Source organism: Myodes glareolus, chromosome 9 (genome assembly GCF_982192425.1).
Source record: "Myodes glareolus chromosome 9, mMyoGla1.1, whole genome shotgun sequence".
In the NCBI taxonomy this organism is placed as follows: Eukaryota; Metazoa; Chordata; class Mammalia; order Rodentia; family Cricetidae; genus Myodes; species Myodes glareolus.
In genome coordinates this window covers 99,090,389-99,112,421 of record NC_142034.1, presented here as the reverse complement: position 1 = coordinate 99,112,421, position 22,033 = coordinate 99,090,389, and the positions used below count along the sequence as shown (strand labels likewise).

Here is a 22,033-nt window from a genome sequence, read left to right as displayed (position 1 = left end):
ATGTGGATGAGTTCTGGAGGAAAACAAGGTAAGCCATCTTTCCAGTAAATACACATGGATCAAATAGGCAAAAACATACGCTGGGACATCAGGCATCATCCATTCTATAATGCATGCAATGTTATACAATGCTATGTATGATACTTGCATCAAATATCAAGCATGTTGATTGTAATTGTTGATATGAAGCATCAATAAGTTATTTCTTTCTGGAAAACATAGTAAAATAAAACCGCAGAACCACATTTGTGTAGAAACTAATTACATTGCGCACTCCTCACTGCAGCCATCAGAAAGAACACAGGCTATGGGAACTAACATGAAGGACATTGTAATCTGTGGTTGTCCCCAAGTGTCAATACACAGTTGCCTCCAGAGCAGGGCATGGTGAGGTGCACCCGAATCTCCTCAACTACAATTACAACAGTCCTACTCTGCTTGGAACCACAAATAGAAAATATGCGGGCTTACCTTTTGGTCCTCTGTTTCTGGGCAGTTTTTGCAGTTGGCTTTGGTATCCTGGAGAGGGAGAAAGGGAGAAAGAGCAGGAGTCAGCCTTGTACCTGAGACTATGCTGTGACTGCTGAGGCACCCTTTATATTAATAAAAGATCACACTCCTGGCAGTTCTTTCTCGAGTCATTGCACTTCATGGTGCTTTTTGGAGGTGTACACAGTGTTGTTTGCAGTAGAGGCATATGGGTGTTGTAAGAGAGCTTTATTACATGCAGATGAAGGGTGAACCTGAATGCTACAGGTCAGTCATCCTCCCAACCATCAGCCCATATACCCACTCAATCCGCCACCGATCCACCTATCCACCCATCCACCTACTCATCCAGCTATCGGTCCATCAGTCTGTGAATATCCATCCATCGATCCCTCAGCCCATCTGCCCACTCATCTATCACTCTATGTATCCATTCATGTAACCATCAGTCGATCTCATTTGCCATGTATACATTAGCCATCCACACACCCATTCACTTTTCTCTCAGTCTGTCTGCTTGCCCATTGATCCATCATGCATGCATGCTTCCATCTATCCATCCATGCATACATGCATCCATCCATCTATCAATCCATCAATTTGTCCATCCATCCACCCACCCATCTACCTGTCCATTTATCTGTCTGGATAGTGACCCACCCATCCATCTGTTTATTTACTTACCCATTCATTCATACCTCTATCCATCCTTCACAGAGTTCTCACCTAGTTAATAATTTATATTTATTGCATCCTTTTATCTAATACAATTTTGTTATTTTTTCCCTCATATAAAGGTGAAATTTATGGTACCCAACTTTAAGGAACTTGTTAGATAGAAGTGAAGACACATTCACACAAGAAACTATGGAATTAATTTATTTACGCAAAAGATTTGGGGTCTACAAGATGGTCCATTAGGTAAAAACACTTATGTCTAAGCCTGCTAAACACTTACAATCACTAGGATACACCTGGTAAAAGGAGCGATCCAACTCTAATAAGTTGTCCTCTGACTTTTACAGGTATGTTATGGCATGTACTTGGCACCTCCGCCCCCAACACATACATACACACACATGAAACAGGTGAACAAACCTAAAAAACATGCAAAGAGTGGTATTTCGTATCCACTGATATCAGGCCAGGTTCTAGATACACAGTGCCACAAAATGCATAAAATCCAGGGAAGAAACTGCCTTGGCAGTGCTCATATTCTAGAGACAGAGAAAGAAAATACAAAGGACCTGGGAGAAGATATGCACTACATGTAAAACAATTCTGTGAGAAGGTGTGAAATGCTGAGAGCAGGAGTTTTAGATTTCAATCAAAAGAAGTGGCCCTGCATTAAGTCTTGAAGGACAGTCCAGACTGGATGATGGGCCCTTGGAGCAAAGTCCAGCCAATGGAGTCGCACATGTGAAGGACCCAGATGGTACACTCTAGCAAAGAGGATGACTCTTCAGCCAGAGAGAAGCAGGGTTAAAGGGTCGGGGAAGAGAGCAGAGGTCAATACAGTACATGCAAAACAAACAAACCCAAACCAAACAGAAACAAAAACAAAAGACTTAAGGAGCAGCAAATACAGCTAAACAAACACAGCGTAGTCCTCAAAGTGAGCTCCTGAAACTCCAGGAGCTGTATCAGAGGTGTTTGTTTGCTTGTTTTAAAATGCGTTTTTATGATCATCTCAGGAAGTTTATAGAGGTTCCATCAAAAAGAAAGAAAAGAGAGACAGACAGACAAAGAAAGAGACACAGGATTAGGAGATGGCTCACACAAGTCTGAGCATCTGAATTCAGATCCTTGGAACCCATGAAAAAACTGCATGGCTCCACATAACTCCAAGACTTAGAAGTTGTAGATTGGGAATCCCAGGACCCAGCTGGGTAGCTAGACCAGCCTGAACTGGCAAAGTCTGGGTTCAGCTTAGAGACCCTGCCTTAATGAACAGAGTGTAGAACAGGAAGGAAACACCCAGTGCCAGCCTGGCCTACACACACACGCACACCACACACTCACACACACACACACACACACACATACACACAAAAGGAGGAAAACTACAAAACCATCATCTGAGAATCCTATTTCAGTGTTCGTGAAATGAAACCGAAATCAGTAGTTTCCAGAGCCATCTGGACTTCCGTATTTATTGAAACAGTCCTCAGGTGCTAAAATATGGAAACAATCTAAGTGCGAAGCAGGGATAGGGGAGGAATAGGCACTATGTATGAATAGCATCATATTTTGCAGCTGTTCAAAAGAAAGGCAGTGTGTGGTTTGAAGGAATGTGAATCCCAGTGTGGCAGGGAATGAATATTTCAGGGGCAGATACCAACCGCCATTGGAAACTAAGATCTCAAATACAAGGAGACGGGAAAAGGCGGCTAACCAAAGGCTGCCAGAGGGTGAGTAGCAAGGAATCTGTCAATCGAATGGTGCGGTTTCAGTGAGAAAGGAAGAGTGAGTTCAGGAGTCTCCTGTGCAATGTGCGGGCCTCAGTTCAGGATGAACTGAATTCCTAACAGAGGGCACAAGAGTAGAGCCATGTTGCACACTACAAGAGTCTACGTGAGGCACCCAGGTGTGGATTAGATTTTCTAAGGATAGACTTCCAAACATCCATGCTACATCGATAAGCACATACAGCTAGCATTTCTCAACTTAAATAAACAAGTAGTGGGGGGATCCCCATTTGAGTACAGCCAAGGGCTCATGGCTATTATAGATGGTCCACAGGCATCGTGCTGTGGGTGGATCCAGTGATGGAGGAAGGTCATCTGTTACTTTCATTGGTTAATAAAAAAAAAGTATTGTGTTACTTTCATTGGTTAATAAAGAAACTGCCTTGGCCTGATAGATCAGAACATAGGTAGGCGGAGTAAACAGAACAGAATGCTGGGAAGAGGGCAATGAGGGAGACACCATGGAGCCAGCCACCAGGTCAGACATGCTGAATCTTTCCTGGTAAGCCACCACCTCGTGGTGCTACACAGATTATTAGAAATGGGTTAATCAAGATGTGAGTAAGCCTGTAACTAACTCTCTAGAGATAATGGACCAGGCAGTGTTTAAAAGAATACAGTTTCCATGTAATTATTTCGGCGAAGGTAGCCGGGTGGCGGGCGGAACGCAGCCCGCTGCTCCTTTTACAATTCAGGGTCCTGTTTGGTCTCCTGACACCACAGAGTGTGTATCAGCATCAGCTCTCCTGCACCACAGAGCATCTGCATGGACTTTGGTACAAGTAGTCTCATTCAGAATCCCAGGTCTTTTCTCTGCATGTGGGGCTAATGTGAGCAGGAGCTGGGCTCCTTGCACGGACCTCCCAGCCATACGGCATCATGAAGATGCAGTGAACAAGAACACACCATGCCTTATGTCTACCCTGTGTCCTGGGTCAAATTTCACAACAGCCATTTGTGATCTGAACAGGTGCTCTTTCCACCCCCTCCTCCTCCCCCAGGTCTCCACGTTGGTGGTCTAAGAAGTCTTGGTGTGGTTTTACACAGAGAAGGGGCCTTTGAACTAAGAACTTAAGGGAAATAAAATCCCTGAGTTTGGGGTCTGATTCAATAGGATCAGTGTTCTTCTTAGAAGAGTTTCCATGGCCTGGGATCTGAAGTCAGTTGATGGTGACTCGCCTAGCATGCAGGGAGCTCTGACTTTAACCCTCAGTACCTTCCAAAATGTGCCTAGTGGTGAAAGTCTGTCATTCCGGGACACAGGAGGCTGAGGCAGGAGGATTGGGAGTTCGGGGCCACCCTCCACCAAACAGAGAGCTTGAGGCTAATCTAAGCTAATGAGAAACTTTAAAAAAAAATCCAAAACAGATGAGCCTCCAAAAACTACTGCTGTCCCTTTCTGGAGGCACAAGCCAGAAAAAGGCAGTGTGAGAAACAGTCCCAGGATGTGGGACACATTAGCACCAGGTGCCTCCTGATTGAGGAGCTACACTCACTGATACTGGGTTAGCAAATGCTTGGTGCCTAGAAGACCTCATTCAGAACTTACCTGTCAGGGAACAAAAGCTGGGGTGAGCTGAGCTTATGGGAAGGAAAGAGGCTAGCAAGGAGCATCTCCTTCCCCCAGGGAATATGCAGGGGAGCTGGTCCTATTTTCCCAGCTACTGGGGAAGGCAAGGGTAAAGGGTCACAGGCTCAGTCAGTGCCTGCCTGAGCTATAGAGTTAGTTCCGTGTCAGCTTGGGCAACCTTCGGAAAGTGCGACACTTGAAAAGCAAAACAAGCCAAAGGAAAGAAAGATGCAGCTCCGTGGAGGGGTGCAAAACTGAGGTGGCCTATGGCTGCTGCTGTTTTCACCCCCAGCGTCACAAATTGCCATCTGAAACCCACCTGGAGGCACAGCGAGCTCCGGGGCTCTGTCTACTTGGCCTCACTCTGGCCAGCTGAAACAGGAACCTCTTCCCTTCTCCACGGTGGAAGAGTATCAGACTAGGAACAGAAGGTCAGATTCTGCTGACCTCTGAAGAAGTGGCAAGGTGCTAATCAATAAACTGATGGAATCAATGACTCCTAAGGCAGGTTTTCATTTTTAATATGATATGGAGAGCCCACCTGAGCGACAAAAAAAAAGAGGGGAAACGCCACCTGGCAGGATGGGAGCCCTGCCGCTTCTCTTAGATTATCCAATTTATTCTTGTCAGGATTAATTTACTAAACCTAGGCTGGATTTTTTATTTAGATGATATTGTTGGTTTGTCATGCGCCTCAGATCCACACTGAAGGCGCCCCAGGGGACGGCGCTTGCTTCTGAACAATGTTGGGCTCAAATTGGAAAAATGTCACTTTGGGCGCGAACAAATTATTGTTCAGACCGCTCTGCGGAGAGCAGGCGTCTCCGGATAGTTCCGAGGTGACCTTTCCTGAACCCGAGTCGTTGCATAAGTACTTCAGCCCCACTTGATAACCTCGCTTGGAAAATAACTCAATGACTTAAGTATTAAGTATGAATCTAAAGGCTTGTACTCATTGCCAAGCAATCAATTTTCCTGCAGAAGCGGCTCATTGGCTTCCTGTAGCAGACAGCTGGACTGCCTCCAGTGAGGATTGAAGTTGTTGGCCACAGATGAGATTCAGCCAAGAGTGTAGGGCCACCCTGTATAGAGTTAGTTATGCCATAGCAGGAGGCGGGGTGGGGGGGCTCCACAGAAACAGGCTGACTGAGGGCTGGGAGTCAGCTCATTCAGTGCTTGACATGAGGTTCTGAAGACCTAAAGTTGAGTCCAGGAACTATGTGAAAAGCCAGTGTGGAGCTGTGTGTTTGTAATCTCATCACCACGGAGGATAGATACCTGAATTAGTGAGCCCAGGTTCGGGGAGAGACCCTGTCTCAAAAAAACATAGACAGCAACTAAGGCAAACAGCCAGTGGTAACCCCTGCACATGCAGATGATTGTGCATACAAAAAACATGAACACAAACACACACGTTTTAAAAAGAAGAGCTGAGGCTGACACCTCTTAGGTGACAGGGACAATAGCTGTCTCCTTGGTTGGAGGCATGGTTTCCTTCCTCTAAGGAAGTGCCAGTATATGTGGTCCCCATCCATGGCTTCTTCCCATAAACTTTGTGGATCCCTGCTTTGTGTAGAAAGCTGAGACTCACTCTTTCAACCTTTTTTAAGGTTTTCTCTTCCAAGGCCTCTGTGTTCTTCCTGCTTTCAGATTCCAAAGCCCACAGTGATTGGTTCTATCCTGGAGCATGCCCTGTTTCTTCTTCCCTCTTAAGAGAGCTCTCTTTGCTTCTGTGCTTTGTATGCTGGTTGTTGCCAATGAGCTTTACAGGGAAGAGTTTTTTCTGACCATGAGATGGCGACAGTGTGATCCTGGCTCATCTGTAAGCATCATTCACAGCTCGGTAGGACTAGGACATAAAGTCCCCCTCTGGTAAATTGGAAAAAAAAAAAAAACGCCTGCCATTGAGACCCTAGCACCCTCATAGCATGTAGAAGGAAGGGCCGGTGCATGGCTGAAATATAATCTGCTAAAGACGGGTATTCCCATGCTTTGACCCCTAGATTCCATAAAGATGAGAAAATTTGGGAATGGGTGACTGAGCTCATGAGACACAAAGTTTCTGTAGTATCTAGTTAGCCCCAACTTTCATATGTGGTGACTTTTGACAAGAGGAGTGACAGGCCTCTCAAAGACAGACAGACCCCGGAGTGGTGTTGCAGTAAATGGACAACCGGTCTCTGGGTGAGTGTGGTCCTACCCACAACCTGATCTAAGACTCCAGCCTTCAGAAGTGACACAGAACGCATTTCAGTTGACTAAAGGCACCGATGGTCATTTGTCACAGTAACTGTGGAAAATGAAAACAGAAGCTGGAGCTGCTGACCACTAAAGAAAGGTACAGTTGAAAGACCACAGACAGGAGAGAAGATGCGCTTTCTAGAGGGACTCCCAGGTCACATCACATGAGCGCACTGAGGTTAGAGCGCTCTCCTAACACACGACTGACATTGCGGAACCGATGACGTCAGCCATCTGTTCCGGAAGTGCAATGGGAAGGCAAGACCGGGCTGCCCAGGCTTGACATGAGAACTAGGTTCAGGTCACTGATCCCAGTCCCAGTGTCCTTCTCCTGCCTCTGACAAGCCACAGAGGGGATCATGGGAAAGACAAGGACACCAGGCATACTGACGTCATCCCTACGGAGCGTGGCAGGGAACAAGAGTTCAATGACAAGCCCCAAATCACAACTGTGATCAACTACCTTTCCGCTGGAAAGGAACCCAAGTGCGTACCACTGCCTTTACAAGCTGCAGATGAGTGGCATGGTGGAACCATGACACAAAGGGGAGTTCCATACCCGCACGGTCCTGCACCAGAAGCGCCGAGTCCAGAGAATCCTGCGTCAGGGCTAGCACTGGGTCTCTCTATGTAGGCCTTTCTTGTTGCTCAATTGCTGGCCTTGCCCTATTGTTCTGAAAATAATTTATCCTCCTTCAAAAATGAGTTCATGAAGCACTTTAGATATACCTCTATGAAAGAAGACATACCTATCATGAGTAAGGCATTCGCTCTCTCTCTCTCCAGATAATATATACATATTTTTACAACTATATGTATATGTGCATAAATGTGCATAGACATACACATATAGAAGGTATGTAGAGATCTGTGTGTTTGAGTGTAATGCAATGGGCCTGTGACAGTGGTGGGGCTCATCTACCATTCCTGTAAGGTAGAGACAGGAGGATCACAGGGCCAGCCTGGGATACACATGCTAATTTCCTTTCTCAACAGAAATGAAGAAATAGGGCAACACAGATCATTTTAGATGCCGAGACTGAGACCATCTTGTTGATTTTCTGCAACTCTAATTTTGTTTTGTTGTGTTGTGTTTATTTGTTTTCCTTTCCAAAGCAGATTATAAAAAGAAGCTTCATCCACAGAAGCTGCATAGTCCAGCTCTCCCATTCTGCAGATGTTAAGCTGAGTTTCGTGGAGAAGGAGGAAGGGACACGCTCATGGTTGATGGTGGAAGCCACGTGAATAGATCTGGGGTTCCCCTAACACACATCAGAGTCCACTCAGAGAATGCCATTGGGTCTGAGTGTTCCACTCAGGGTCACCCTCAGCTATATACTGACTTCAAAGCCAGCCTGTACCAAAGACTCCCTCAAAACCAAACAAAAACAAAGAATGTCATTTCCAAAGTCCCCCTTCTGTGCAGAGTCATGCCATCCACTCAGCTTTCTGGGCTCAGCAGAGGTGTGAAATGCCGAGGGACAGAAGGTGGCTTGACAGGATGTCAAAGTGCATCTGTCAGTCCTCTCCCTTCATCTCTTCACCTTGTCACCACGGTATCTCAGGTCCCCGCAAACAGTGGCAAATGCAGCTCAGGAGGGAAAAATCTGCGTGCTGCAATTATTTTTTTTACCGATAGCCACCTCTTACTCTGTCGCATCAAGAAAACACAGTTGCCTTAGGGCTTGGGGTGCGTGTGTGTGTGTGTGTGTGTGTGTGTGTGTGTGTGTGTGTGTGATTTAAGGCACGCCCTGTGTGTCTTGGAAGGAGCCACCACCATGTCGATGAAGGATGCTGACAAACCACATGTTCACGGAAAGAGAGCTAGTGCAGCTATGAAATCATGCCTTGCAGATGGATGCTTGAGTCTGAATCCACTCAGCTCAAATGTCAGGATTCAAATCAGGTCACTTATTTGAATCCGTGAAGGAGAACATAAAATGTATTCTATCCACTTCCTATCAAGTTCCCATTCACAAACGCCTTTAGCGTATACAATACCACGTCTGGCCAGCAGATGGAAGCAGGGAACTTTGCAAAAACTATAAATGCTGCCAGGCAACATAAAGGATCAGAACCTCTGTAAACTTCCTGAAATAACAATCTTTCTGTGCCCTCAAAATTGTACTCTCCAATAACTGCATATTTTAATTCTAAACTCTATGTTCTTTCCAAAAAATGAAATGGTTTGAAGACACATGATATTAATATGTACTTACCAAGGTTCAGCATATTAACAATGTTCCCTTCAAGCTATGGGTATTGTGAAAAGGGAAACGCTAGAATTTCAATCTAAAAGTGAAGATCACCCAAGAGTCTAAGAATTATGTCAGCTGGTATCATGTGGCCAGGGAGTTAGCATATTAACTTAGTAAAAACCTATCAGAAATGGATTCCACTAACAGACCCACGCACTGACCTTCTAAGTAGGCAGAGGAATGTTAGGGAGACTTAAAGAGCATTTCTCTGAGAAATGGTCATTCCTTCAGAAGAGAACTAAAAGCCGAAAAGGCAGAGGACTACAGAGGGTTCCCATAAACAAAGATTTTTCTGAAAACAAAGCAAACAAGAGACCATCACTGCCTCCTCTCCGCAGGACTGCTCACTGGCCTCACTGAAGCAAGTGCTGGCTTTATCCCAAGGTTTTGGTAGCAGGGCTTCAATTCCAGCTGTGTACACAAGAGTGAGCCGGTGGGGGTGTAGGGGACTCAACCGAGGTGGCGACTAATGGTTTACCACAGTGGATCTGATCCCCGGGAGGCAGCCGCTCCTGGGCGGGAGCCCTGTGTTGAAGGTGAGCTCAAACCCAGGGTCCTTTAGCACATAAGAGCTGTGCATTGATGCCACAGCAGGGGCTTAATGAGAGTGCTTTTAATTAACTGTAGAAGTAATTACCCATATTAGATGTAAATCACACTTGTTTCTACAGGAGGTGCAAGATTTCAGCACAGCTTTTAAGAATTCTTCTTGAAGAGCTGTTAGTTGCCAGCTCTCTCCAGGAGTCCATGTACCAAACAGCAACAAAATAATAATAGGGCCTGCGCAAACCAGCTAAGAGCTGCCCCATCCTTCTGTATCAGGGACCAGCATTTAGCCACACCCTTTCCAAGGCGGCAGGTGCCAAAAGGCACTCCAGGCACACCGTACTCACAGTGGGTAAGCTAAGGTGGTCTGATTTCCATCTTAACTTGCAGCCACTGGGATGCTCCACAGTCCTTTCACAAGGATGGGGATAATTGCATGACTCAGGCAAAGCATTGGGGGGGGGGCAATACTCCACTCTGCAATGCGCTTGCCTTGCAAGCACGAGGACTTGAGTTCAATCCCTCGGGACACACTGGACACAACGCTGCTAGACACAATGTCTCCTGCACACTTGCAATCATGAGGTGGAGGAGGCAAAGCTGAGACAGTTGGTGAGTGGAGTACACTAGCCAGCTTGCCATCCCTGGTTGTTGAGGCCAATGGAAGACCTTGTCAAAACAGAGAGGCGAAGTGGCTCAACAGGTAGAGCTCTTGCTGCCAAGTCTCAAGGCCTTACTCAAACTGTAAATGGAGAGAAGTGATTCTCACATGTGTACCTCCATATATACAAAGCCACACACTCTCCCATATACATGGACTAATGTGCATGAGCGTGCACACACACACACACACACACACACACACACACACACGCCTAAGACTTCTATGGTGAATGGCAATGCCTGGAATGAGCAAGGAGTTCAGGGGATATTATTCAGACAAGAAATGAATCAGATAGAAGTTGACTTCGCCGCATGTTCCCGGCATGTCCCACCCACACATTCTCCTGTGGGACTGTACCTATCTGTCACAGAACCAAACAGTGAGTTAGAACACCTGAAGGAGCATGGGAAGATAGGAGGAGGACAGAGATGCAGGCTTGGGGCACTGTTCTGAGCTGCTGCCCTTCACATACCGGACTTCTGTAAGTGTGTGTGTGGTGTGTCAGGAGGTGATCCTACCCTTCCAGCAGGATGCAGTTGGAAAATACAAAATTACCCAGCAATTATTCATATGTTGATAAACACCTTCATTAAAGGATCTGAAGATGCAATTACCAAATTGAAGATTAGTATGTTTGACTCAGAAACAGACTGATGATGGAGAAGGGGGAGGGTGGCTTTACACCCAGCCAGACTGGGACTCACTAGACAAGCAGATCTCCTCTGAAAAGATGCCCGCCTCTGCCCAGGTGAAGGTGACACCTCTGCCCACCTCTGCCCAGGTGAAGGTGCCCACCTCTGCCCAGGTGAAGGTGACACCTCTGCCTACCTCTGCCCAGGTGAAGGTGGTCATCTCTGGCCAGGTGAAGGTGCTCACCTCTGCCCACATAAAGATTGTGGGGAAGCTTGTCGCTTTCTTGTCAGGACCACTATTGTGTATTTACTGTTGGTTTTGCTTGTTTTGGGTTAAAAGGATCAGAAAAATGGAAACTTAAAAGGAACATGAGAAGGAAAAGCGGCCCATCCTTTGGAAATCTGGTTGAAGTCTTTCCCAGGCTGGTTGTTAAGAATACTGACACAGCCAACAAAATCTATTGTGAAAGTTGGGCATGATAATGCATGCCCTGAATCCCAGCTTTCAGGAGTCAGAGGCAGGTGGATTTCTGTGGGTTTGAGACCAGCCTGGTCTACATAGTAAGTTCCAGTCCATCTAGGACTACACAATGAGACCCTGTCTTTAAAAGAAATCACAATGAAGATTGCCTACATAGAGATAATATCTTTTTAAGAGAGAGATTCCAATTGAGAACCCTAAGTGAGCAATGTTCCACGGTTGAAGTCTGAGCCTGTGTGCTTGTCTCTGTTGTAAACCTGTTACTGCCTTGAAATCTCACAAGCATTACTAACCTGAGTTTAGTCAAAGCATGCCTTGACTTTTGAAGTGCATGTTTTATTAATTTTTAAGTACTTTGCACATGTATACAATTACTATATATTATCTTTATTAATATTATTATTAATATTATTAAATAGATTTGTTTTATTATTTTTAGTCTGCACCCACATCCCAGTGCCCACTGCCCTTCCCCTGTCATTTCTGATTACACCCTTGCTTAAATACATGTCAACATTTTCCCTTAACAAACCCCAGACCATCTCGCCAGTCTTTTCTGTGGCCAGCTAAGACGCTATCGCACTGATGTGGAGGTCTCTGCAATGAGGCTCTCTGGCAGCTGCAGGTGGAGAGCAAGGCTGTCTCCCTCTCTTCCTACTTTTGAATTACTTTGAGACAACTCAAGAGGGGACTAGACAGGAAAGCTACTGGCTTGGTGTGATGCCCTTGTTCAAGGGCAATCATAAAAGCCAGAAGAGAAAGCGTTTTCAATCTTTTGGGAGGGTCACAGGCACGTTTGCTGGGTCTCCTATGTTGGCAAGCTCTATACACGTAGTCACAGCTCATGCTGGCTACTGGACGCACTCACCTGGGAAAAACATAGCCTCACCACCTTCTGAGGAAACTCGGCCCAAGAAACATTTGTGAGCACAGAGATGATGAAGGAATCCTGTCTGATAGCTGGAGAATGCATTTTAACCACACTTCTTCATGAAGATCAAACTACTCAAGGGAGAACCCCCAGGAGCAAGCCCAACTTGCTTTACAGTCTGCCTCTATCACCTGTTTAGGGGCTATAGGGCTTTACATGATAAAAACTCACTTTTCACAGTCAGAAACGGAGTTTTGCAGACCAAACCCTTCAGGCAGGTATGAGTCTTGGTGAGAGAAAGATACAAACACCATAGCTAAGGGTGCACTATGTTCCTTGCCGTAATCACAATGTCTAATTCGAGCATATATTCATTAAGTATTATTTACAAGTGTGCAACACACGCACACGTTTGTGCGGGTGCACACGCCCACACTTTTAGAGGCCAGAGGTGGATGACAGCTGTTCTAAGTCTCTCTGCCTGTTCCCTTGAGAAAGGGTCTCTCACTGAACTTTTAGCTAGTCTGGATGCCGGCAAGACCCAGAGACCCTCTTGTCTCAGTGCCCTAAGATCTCTTGCCTCTTGTCACCCTTTGCCCCCACACCTCCATCACGGTCCTGGAGTCACCGGCTCACACAGGAACACCAGGCTCTTTGAAGCAGTGGCTGGGTATCTAAACTTAGGTAACGGTGTTTACACAGAAAGTGCCCTTTCCCCCCGGCCATCTCCCCACTGCTCTGAAATGATGCGATCATGACCTTTCAACTTAAGTAAGATGTTTAAGACTTCTTTACTTCTGTCACGTCATTGCCGTTCAGTCTCTTAAATGGACCCATGAAGGCCACATCAGATGCCATTTCCAAAAAGGCATTATCCTCTGAAATGATGCTGACAGAGGCTCCCAACTCAATACCCGTTGAACCAATGGCCTGCTAAGAGCCCAAAGCTACAAGGACTCAGCAAAACCATTTAATTCAATATTTAATTTCCTCTTAGGAATTAGACATGCCAGAGAGACACCCAACTGTCAAAGTAAGATTTATGCCAATTAAAAAGGAAGCAAACAGCTGAAGGTCAACTAAGCTGGTGCAGAAGATTTTTTTAAAGAAGAAATTAGCATTCTTAGACTTCCTGTTGAGTATTCTGAGCTGAGCTACAGGGCTCTGTGAAATAACTGCTGAGCTGGGCCTCCCCTGTCCTTGTAAACTGGTATCTGTGATGCCCTAAGACCACAAAGACTGCGGACTTGGTCCTCTGACTTTGACCACAGACATAGACTGCAGACTGAGGCCTTAAGTTTTGGGAAAGCAATTTTCTCTCCCCCTTGCATCTCTCACTTGGTACTCTCCTGCCTGGCAGGAAATGGGTAGCAGCAGTTTCCAGAAGATTCAGTCAGTAATCCTTCAAGGAAGGAATGTGAATATCATGGTCTAGACTTAGGTAGTCGATACGTATTAAATGACCACCATTATGGCTACCCTTCATGTCCACAGTGACAGGATAGATGTGGAGCTGGCAAAGGTGTCTTCTGCATTCTGGAACAGATATCACTAACATGACAGCACCACAAGCGGAATATTTGCCAATGGATAGATCGACATTAAATAAACTGTTCAATAAAAGTTATTCAGGACTGGAAAATGGCTCTGTATGCAAACTGCTTGCTGTTCAGACATGAGGACCTGAATTGAGATCACCAGTATGTATATAAAAAGTCAAACATGGAGGGATCATCTGTAAGCTTAGCAGTGGGCTGGGGTGGGAGGAGGGAGTCAGAGGGTCACCGGAACTCCATGGTCTGACAGTCTAGTCAAATAGCAAACTCCATGTTCAGTGAGAGACCCTGTCTCCAAATCTAAGGTGACACCAAAGTTCAGGTCCCATGGTGGACTTTGGGGCCACTGGAGGCAAAGTCTTGGTCCCATAGTGAACGCTGGGGATGGGAAGATGAAAGCAAAGGAAAATCTACTGAAGCACACTTTGCTTAAAACTGTGTAATAATGCCTAATGTCTTGTATTCTAATTTAAGAGATTACATCAAAATAAGATGTGTACCAGCAAAGCAAGATGCCAGATGCCAGTTCTGCCCTTCCCACTCACGTGTGCACACACCATGCACTCATGCACACATGAGCAAAACCCACAGAGCTGGCCAGTTCTTGCTTCTACTTTCCAACTGTGACAACGTAAGATGAGGCAGTAGAAATGCATCTCAGTGCAACCTTTCGGCTGCTAATCCCAACAGGCATGCTCATTTCAAGATGGGCTATGGCATCCTGATGCCCAAGGGTGAACTGAGGACCCACCGTGGCAATAACTGAGCCCTCAGGGGAAGGAAAGCGTGTGCCTATGTGGGTCCCAGTGCACGAGACTGCGAGGATGCAGTAACTCCTGAGATAACAACCGTCTTTTCAGCCAAGCACAAGGAAGATGTACCTGAAAATAGACAGAAAAAGACCACATTTCCCTGCCTCTTCACCCTTTCCACGGCTGCCAGACAGCCTTATAGAATGGGGCTTTTGGGCCAAGATGCAAGGAGAGATTGTAAGATATTCTCTTGAAAGTTTGGGTTCCTTTCTCCTGTGCGTTAGCAAAACTGCCCCTCTGAGGTGAGAGTCATGTGTGCATTGACAAAAAATGACAGAAATTCAGGCCATACCTGAGATGACCTAACACAGCCTTTCTGTATGTTGTCCTGGGGATGAGGATCTATACAGATAAACAGGGACACATGCACAGAAGCACTTAAATTTTGAAATACAGAGAGAAAAAGAAGCCCATAGAAAACAAATGGTGACCAGCCCCAGTCATACCAGCTGATGCAGTTAGATACAGAAACTCTGCCAGGTCCACAGATCTGTGTTGGGCACTGGGAAGGTGGAGGTCTGTGCTCCTAAACAACTCCATATTCTAACACCTATCACAGGGAAATTCTACGACAATATGGTTGCTATGCAATACTGATGGGGGCGGGGAAGCTGTGAATGTTCAGTGAATGTTCAGTACAGATTCATTTTTGTTTTCTCCAAACACTTTGATTCTGAGGTATCAGCCACAGATATGAAAGAGTGACTACACAGAAAACTCTTAATCCCATCAGGGCCTCCATGGCTCAGTCTTCTTTAGAGGAAGCAAATCCAGAGAGATGACGTCTCTCACACAGGGTTAAAGAGCTGATGCTGAAAAACGCTGGTTCTGCAGCCTGAACCTGGCTTGTTTGGCCCGAAAGTCGGTGACTGATTGATTGATGTTTGTTTGTTTGAAGGTTTCCTTGACTTTAGTTCCTGGTGGTGTCACAGCGCTAACTGTGGGTCACGCAGGCCACTCCCTCCAGTCCCTCTGCGGGGCAAGCACTCTGCTTCTAGCTCCAGCCTGGTGACTTGGCCCTCTGCTAATCTGGTTCCTGCCCCATTCATCCTCATCCTCTCTTTTCTTTCTCTTCCCATCCCGTCTTACTGTGTTTACATGTATGTGTACCCATCCGTGTAGAGGCCAGAAGCCAAGGCTGAAGGTCACTGGTGGCTCTCCACCTTATTTTTCAAGACAGAGTCTCTCATTGAACCTTGAGTTCACCAATTTGTTCAGACTATCCAGTGAGTAAACCCCCGAGATCCTCCCCTCACCGTAGTTACCTCCTCAGTGGTAGGATTACAAACGTGCAACTTCTTCATGCCTGCCTTTTGATTTGTGTGCGAGTGGTTTGGCTCAGATCCTCACCTTTGTATGGCAAGCATTATGGACTTACCCACCCTCCAGCCCTTCTGTTCATTCTCCTGAAGTAGTAGCACAACAAATAGAAACATGTTGTTATTATTATAATGATCATCACGACCATAATTATCATCATCATTATTGTTTATTGAGACATGGGCTTATTATGTAGTCCAGGCTAGCATCAAACTCAGGGTCTTCCTGCTCCCATCCCCCATGTGTCACAGGTTAAGGTATGCGCCACCGTTTCTATCTTCATAAAATCCTTCTTAAGTGGATAAATCGATGAACCCGTGGAATTGGGCAGTTTGTCACTCACTAGCAAGTCCAAACCATTTTGAGCCTCTCTTAATCACTTGAGAAATGTTCTCTTTTTATGAGAAATGTTTATAAAGGATTTAGCACAGAGGCTAAGCTCCAGGCTTGCTAATACAGCCACCAATTACATTAGACCCTAACTGGCTTTAGAACAAGTTACTGGGTGTCTCTGTCTACACTTCTACACTTTAACAGAGGTGGTAGGAAGTTAAGAGTCTAATGATATAGAGGCTCAGGAACACATTCTGGATGTAAAATTTCAGATAGGAGAAATGAGCTATGAGATTTTTGTGTAATACCATCATCATTAATAACAATGTCTTAAATTTTTAAGCATTGTCCGGGATTGGATTCAAAGAATCCTCACTGTGGATACAAGCCACACAAGCAGAGAAGTCATGCAAATGAGAATTTTAGCTCAATCTACACAACCTTGAATTTAAGCATGGTTCTAAGCATGCTGGGGAGAATGCATCAACGTGAATTTTCTTTTAAAAACTATTTCTGAAAAAAATTAGCATAAGCATTACAACAAATTCCATCTTCCTGCCACTTATGGACAACGGCTGCTTCTTGGCCACATGCCTATAGCTGTCAGTCTAGGACATTGGACACCTTACACATTTTCCTTACACCCTATGAATGCAGGGACTTGAAGGTTGCTCAGGAATGGAGACAATACTCTTTTCTCCCAAGAGTAGAAACATAATGCCCTGGGTGAAGGAACTCATGCCAAGGAAAATGTTGCATCTGAATTTTCCTCCACCTCTCCTCTTGCCCTCTCTTTGAATTTCATGGTGGTCTGGAGAGACATGAAGCCATTCCCTTCTTCTTGGACCTCACTGCTTTCCACCATCTCCTGACTGCAAGCTCAGATGGTCCTTAGATGTCTGAGGCTAGCGGGTGTTAGGAGAGCTGATCAGCTCCAGTAATAACAAATATAAGAAGAGCCACAGCTGATAAAGCCAGCTGAAGTCACCCTTTATAGGTGCAGGCCTGGCAGCCACTTAAGCTCACTCAAGAAGTCCTAGGCTCAGGAGGTCTAGCAGCTGCCAGATATAAAGTGGAGCTTTAGTGGGCATCATGGGAGAATGAAGCCACCAAAAGCCCTTCAAGCACAGCATGTCTACCAGACCACCCAGGCACCCTCACTACTCCTACTCCACCGAAGCCTGTCAATCAATATAGGTGAGAGACTTACCTCTGTCTCCTTGAAGGGATTTGTACTCAAGGAAAACTGCTATAAGTACTTGGGTTTATTGTAACATTACTCTAATAATATCAGGGGGCTGGAAAAGATATGAGGATCCCAGTTTTATTCCCAACACCCACAACCATTTGTAACTCCAGCTTCAGGTTATCCAACACCTTCTTCTGGTCTCTATAGGCACAGCACTCACATGAACATAAAACCATACAGACATATATACATGATAATAAAAATAATAAAATAAATCATTGAGATATGGCTATCATCCTACCAACTATTGCTTGCAAATGGTCATGATATCCATGTTGTTTATATTGTCCTTTTATTTCTCCATCAGGTCCCAATTTTTTTTTCCGTCCTTGTTACATTTAGAACAACACAACAGGTCTGTATTAGTTATTTCTATTGTTGTCATGATAACTTTAGGAAGGAAGGTTTCTTTTTTGTTCACAGATGAAGGGTATCATCCATCATGGTGGGGAAGACATAGAGGCAGGACCGTGAGATGGTGTCTCACAGATGAACAGTGGTGCTCAGTTCACTTCCTCATTTGTACTCAGACTAAGGTGCCAGCCTATTGAATGATGCCACCCACAGCTGCCATGGGTCTTTCTATCTCAGTTAGCTAAATCTAGAAACACCCTCCTCTCAGAGGTTTGTCTGTTCTGTAATTTTCGGTGCTATCAAGCTGAGGATCTATATGAACCACTGCAGGGGCCAGGAGGTCCCAGATCTATTCTTGTTTCTTGTTTTTATAACTATACATCTTGGATTATTAAGTTGGGGATGTCCTCTGTGTCCTGATGCTGGGGTCTATGGAGGAGCAGCTCTGCATTTCATGAATATCTGCCCTTCAGGGAGGGATACATGAAGATTCCGGAAAGATTCCTCTCTATGTTCCAGATCACAACTGGTGCACTCATCACAGCATCATCCATTCATCAACTGTGGGGAGTCCTCTCCCCTCTCAACTTCCAATGCTTCCTTATCCTCTTGAGAGCACGAGCAAGCTCCCTATATGACTTAGCCACTCCTTCCAATGTGAGCCCTAGGGATCAGTCTCAGGTCATCAGGCTAGACAGCAGTCTCATCAGTATCCCCTGAGTCATCCCATCGGCCCCGCTGATCTGTTTTCATCACTGCACCTGTCCTTTACTGCCTGGATGCCCCTGACTGACTAGCCCTCACCTCACATTCATTTGGTCCATGAAGATGGGACCTATTTTTGGTTTTGCTGTTGGTTCAGGATCATTCTCAGATCTCTAACACTGTAGCCGGTAATTCTCCGGGAACAATGTGAATATGACTTTGACCCATTTACTTATGTCCCTGACACTCACACCCAAGACTTCCTGTCTTTAAAAAAATGCTTCATTTAAAAGGGGGGACCTCAAAAACCCTTCTACTTCATCTTCTTGGTGAGGGTCCTCCTCCTCCTCTGACACTTTCATTAATTGAACTATCCCTCCCTCCCTTCCTGTCTCCCCCCCTTCTCTCCATCCATGCCCCACATACACAGGTGTTCTTCTCCTCAAACCTTAACACCTAGTCTCCGTCTTGCTTGCTGCTTCACCCCCAATTCTCTCTCAGATCCTCAATTTCCAAGACTCTGCTGTAACAACTCTGGCTTTGACTTTGTAAATATTTTATCTGCCTTTTGTATTTGCATTCCTTGCTCACGCCATGGGTCCCTCCCTCCAAATATCTCCTTCTATTTTCTTCCATAGTAAATGTTTTGTCTTATTTACAGTCAGGCTGACCTTAACTCATTAGGTTCAAGTACCATCCCTCCCTTGACCGAATACAAACTCAGCAGGATTACTAATGCTGTTCATTGAGTTTAATGTACAAACACAGGCTAGTGAATCACCGGTGTGTGGCTAATAATTCACAGAGATCCACATCCTCAGAGAATGAGGACATCTTGTCCCAGTGAGTACCAACTTTCTCTTCCAATGCTGGGCAGTGACAGATCAGTAGTGACCCACAGCTGCCCAACTTCCTTCTGGTCTTGTCAACGTAAGAACCTCCCATCCTGTCCTCGGGGACTATAAACTTAACCACAGATACAGAAACACCTCCCAGATGCTTCTGAGAGCGTGTTAAGAAATAGCTCATTGTGGGTTCAAATTAAGTTTCTGGTGCCCATATGCTACATGCAACTTGAACAAGTTTGGGAACTGAACTGAACTGTAGCTTTGCTCTCTGTGGATGGGAAAAAGAGCAGCACTTGACTCCTACAGCTGTGGAAATAGCATGTCAGATTATGCAAGAGAGATGCTTAAGCCAGCACCCCCTACATGGTAAAGCTGTTATCACCATGGTGACCGGCATCGCCCTCTCCCTACTGTCAACTCCATCTTCTTTCAGGTATAATTCCATTAAGAGAATAAAACATGGCCAGAGGCAATACTCATTGGTAGAGCAGTTGCCTAATGCGCACAAGACTGTGAGTCCCATGCCCAGCCCCACAATAATTGATGATGATGATGATGATGATGATGGCAACGGCGACAATAAACAACTCTACCCTTTACTGCGCTGCTGTGCTTCGTCCCCTTCCCTTGGGTGTGGGCAACTGGGAGGAGGCAAGAGAAAGCAGCAGGAGGGTGGAGTGAAGGAACAGCTCCATCCCTCTCTGTCACAGAGGAAAATCAAGACTGAATAATACATTCAATGAGTTACTTAATTAACTGGGTGAAGGTGACGCAGAGGTAGCTGGGTAAAATAATGAGATGTCAAAGCAGAGACGCTTAGAAGAAGGCAGGATTTGAAAACCTTCCTGTCAGAAGCCACGGGATTTTTCAGGCAGATGACACCAAGGGGTTTAATCTTCCCATTTTTGTCCTTCTGAAAGAAATGGTCTTAGACAAAATATATATTCCTATATTTTTATACATATATGTATATATGAATATGAAAAACTACAGGAATATAAGGCCAAATGTAAAATTAGCATTTGTGCAGGTGAGGTCATTAAAATGAGTTAGCCCGGGTCTTTTATAACATTAAGCTACTACGAAAATGAGACAAATCAAACCTAAATAAATAAATAAAAAATTCTGGTTAAAAGGATCTTAAATGGGGAGGCTGCTGCTAATGGCATGGCCATCTCAGAAGGACTAATTAAGCTGAAATAAATGTGGTTCAGCAGGGAGGAATATTCCGTGATCCACCTAAATGTCAGATGGCTGACCACCCAACTCACCCGCCGTTAATTAAAGTCTAGTTGTCACTCCTAGTTAAGAGGCTGTGAGCATCTCCTTCTGTCTTCTTTCTAAGGACATTCCAGCCACGCATGCCCTCCCCACCCTCGTTGATCCTGCCAATTAATGCTGATTCTTTTTAATCTACATGTTTTGGGGGTCGAAACGAAAGCACAACCTGTGGTTTAAATGAAGACAGTCCATCCCACCATAAGTATTTGTGACATTAATGAGTCTTTGAACAATAAATTCTATATCAGGGCTGACTTTCAGGGACTGGAGCTGTTGAGAGAGTCTGGGTAAAAAAAGTCGTTAAACATCCTCAATTAGGTGAATAACATGGTGTTTTTTCCCCCCGTCACAGACAGGACATGTGCGCGGGCTCACAGACCTTAGACACACGTGTTCTTTTTGAATACCATGCCAATTGGATCAGGTTATCTCTTCCCTGGGTCTGTTCTCGAGGAAACAGAGTATTTCCCCTACAGCTCAGGTGCTGCACCGTCTATGTATCCATTACTCTCTTCTCTATCCATCATAAATGGTGCGCACATATATTATGTCTGTAAAATCACGTCTTACTTGGAGCTAATTCTGAAATTAAAAGTTTTACATGGAGGTCCAGCTTCTAATACACACACGATGGATTCCTCCACTCTGGGGAGTAACCATTCTAGACCCCCTAAGCTGACTGTCACACAGGCAGTAAACCTCATCATGTTGTCCCCTAAGGTTTGTGTTTCAATATAAATAAATTTTACTTCCAACAACAAAAAGTCTGTGTATGGTTATGGGCTCCATTCATGATCTACAGCTCTGTGAAGGCTGGGGAACACTTATGATTTTTTAAAATATGTTTTTTAAAAAATAAAAGTACAGACTAAGACAGGAATCTACTGATCAAGAAATGAAAAAATATAATGAAAGTGTTCATGCATTTGCTGGAGATGTAGCTTGCAGGAGGATGATTGCATAACAAGCATAAATTCTGGGGTTCGATCCCCAGGACCACACTAAATGGGTGTGATGATGCACACCTGTCATGCCAGTACAAAAGAGGTGGAGACAGGAGGACCATGAGGTCGAGAAGGGCCTCAGCGATATGGGGAATTTGAAGCCAACCTGGTTTTATTTCAATTCCTGTTTCAAAACAAAACATATATGTGTATACTCACACACACACTACCATCAATCAGCCAATCAGTACAGGCAATAAGAATAAAGCCTTACTTCTGCTATCGCAATACACTCAGGTTATAGGAGAAAATCAGTGCTTGTCAGCCGACAACCTCTGCATGGACAGGCTACAGAAGTTTGAACCTGGAGAAAACGCAGTACATTTACAACCAAGTACAGCTTCCTAAGAT

General features: G+C 45.1%; 1 protein-coding gene across 19 annotated transcripts in view; it reads right to left on the bottom strand.

Moving 5' to 3' along the window:
* Rbfox1 (RNA binding fox-1 homolog 1) overlaps positions 1 to 22,033 on the bottom strand; it is a 1,977,377-nt gene that overhangs the window by 926,444 nt on the left and 1,028,900 nt on the right. For all 19 annotated transcript variants that reach the window (XM_085694597.2, XM_087910815.1, XM_085694591.2 and 16 more), the window contains one exon: positions 472 to 519. In XM_085694597.2, coding sequence (XP_085550723.2) covers positions 472 to 519 — 48 coding nt within the window. The remainder of the gene's footprint in view (positions 1 to 471; positions 520 to 22,033) is intronic.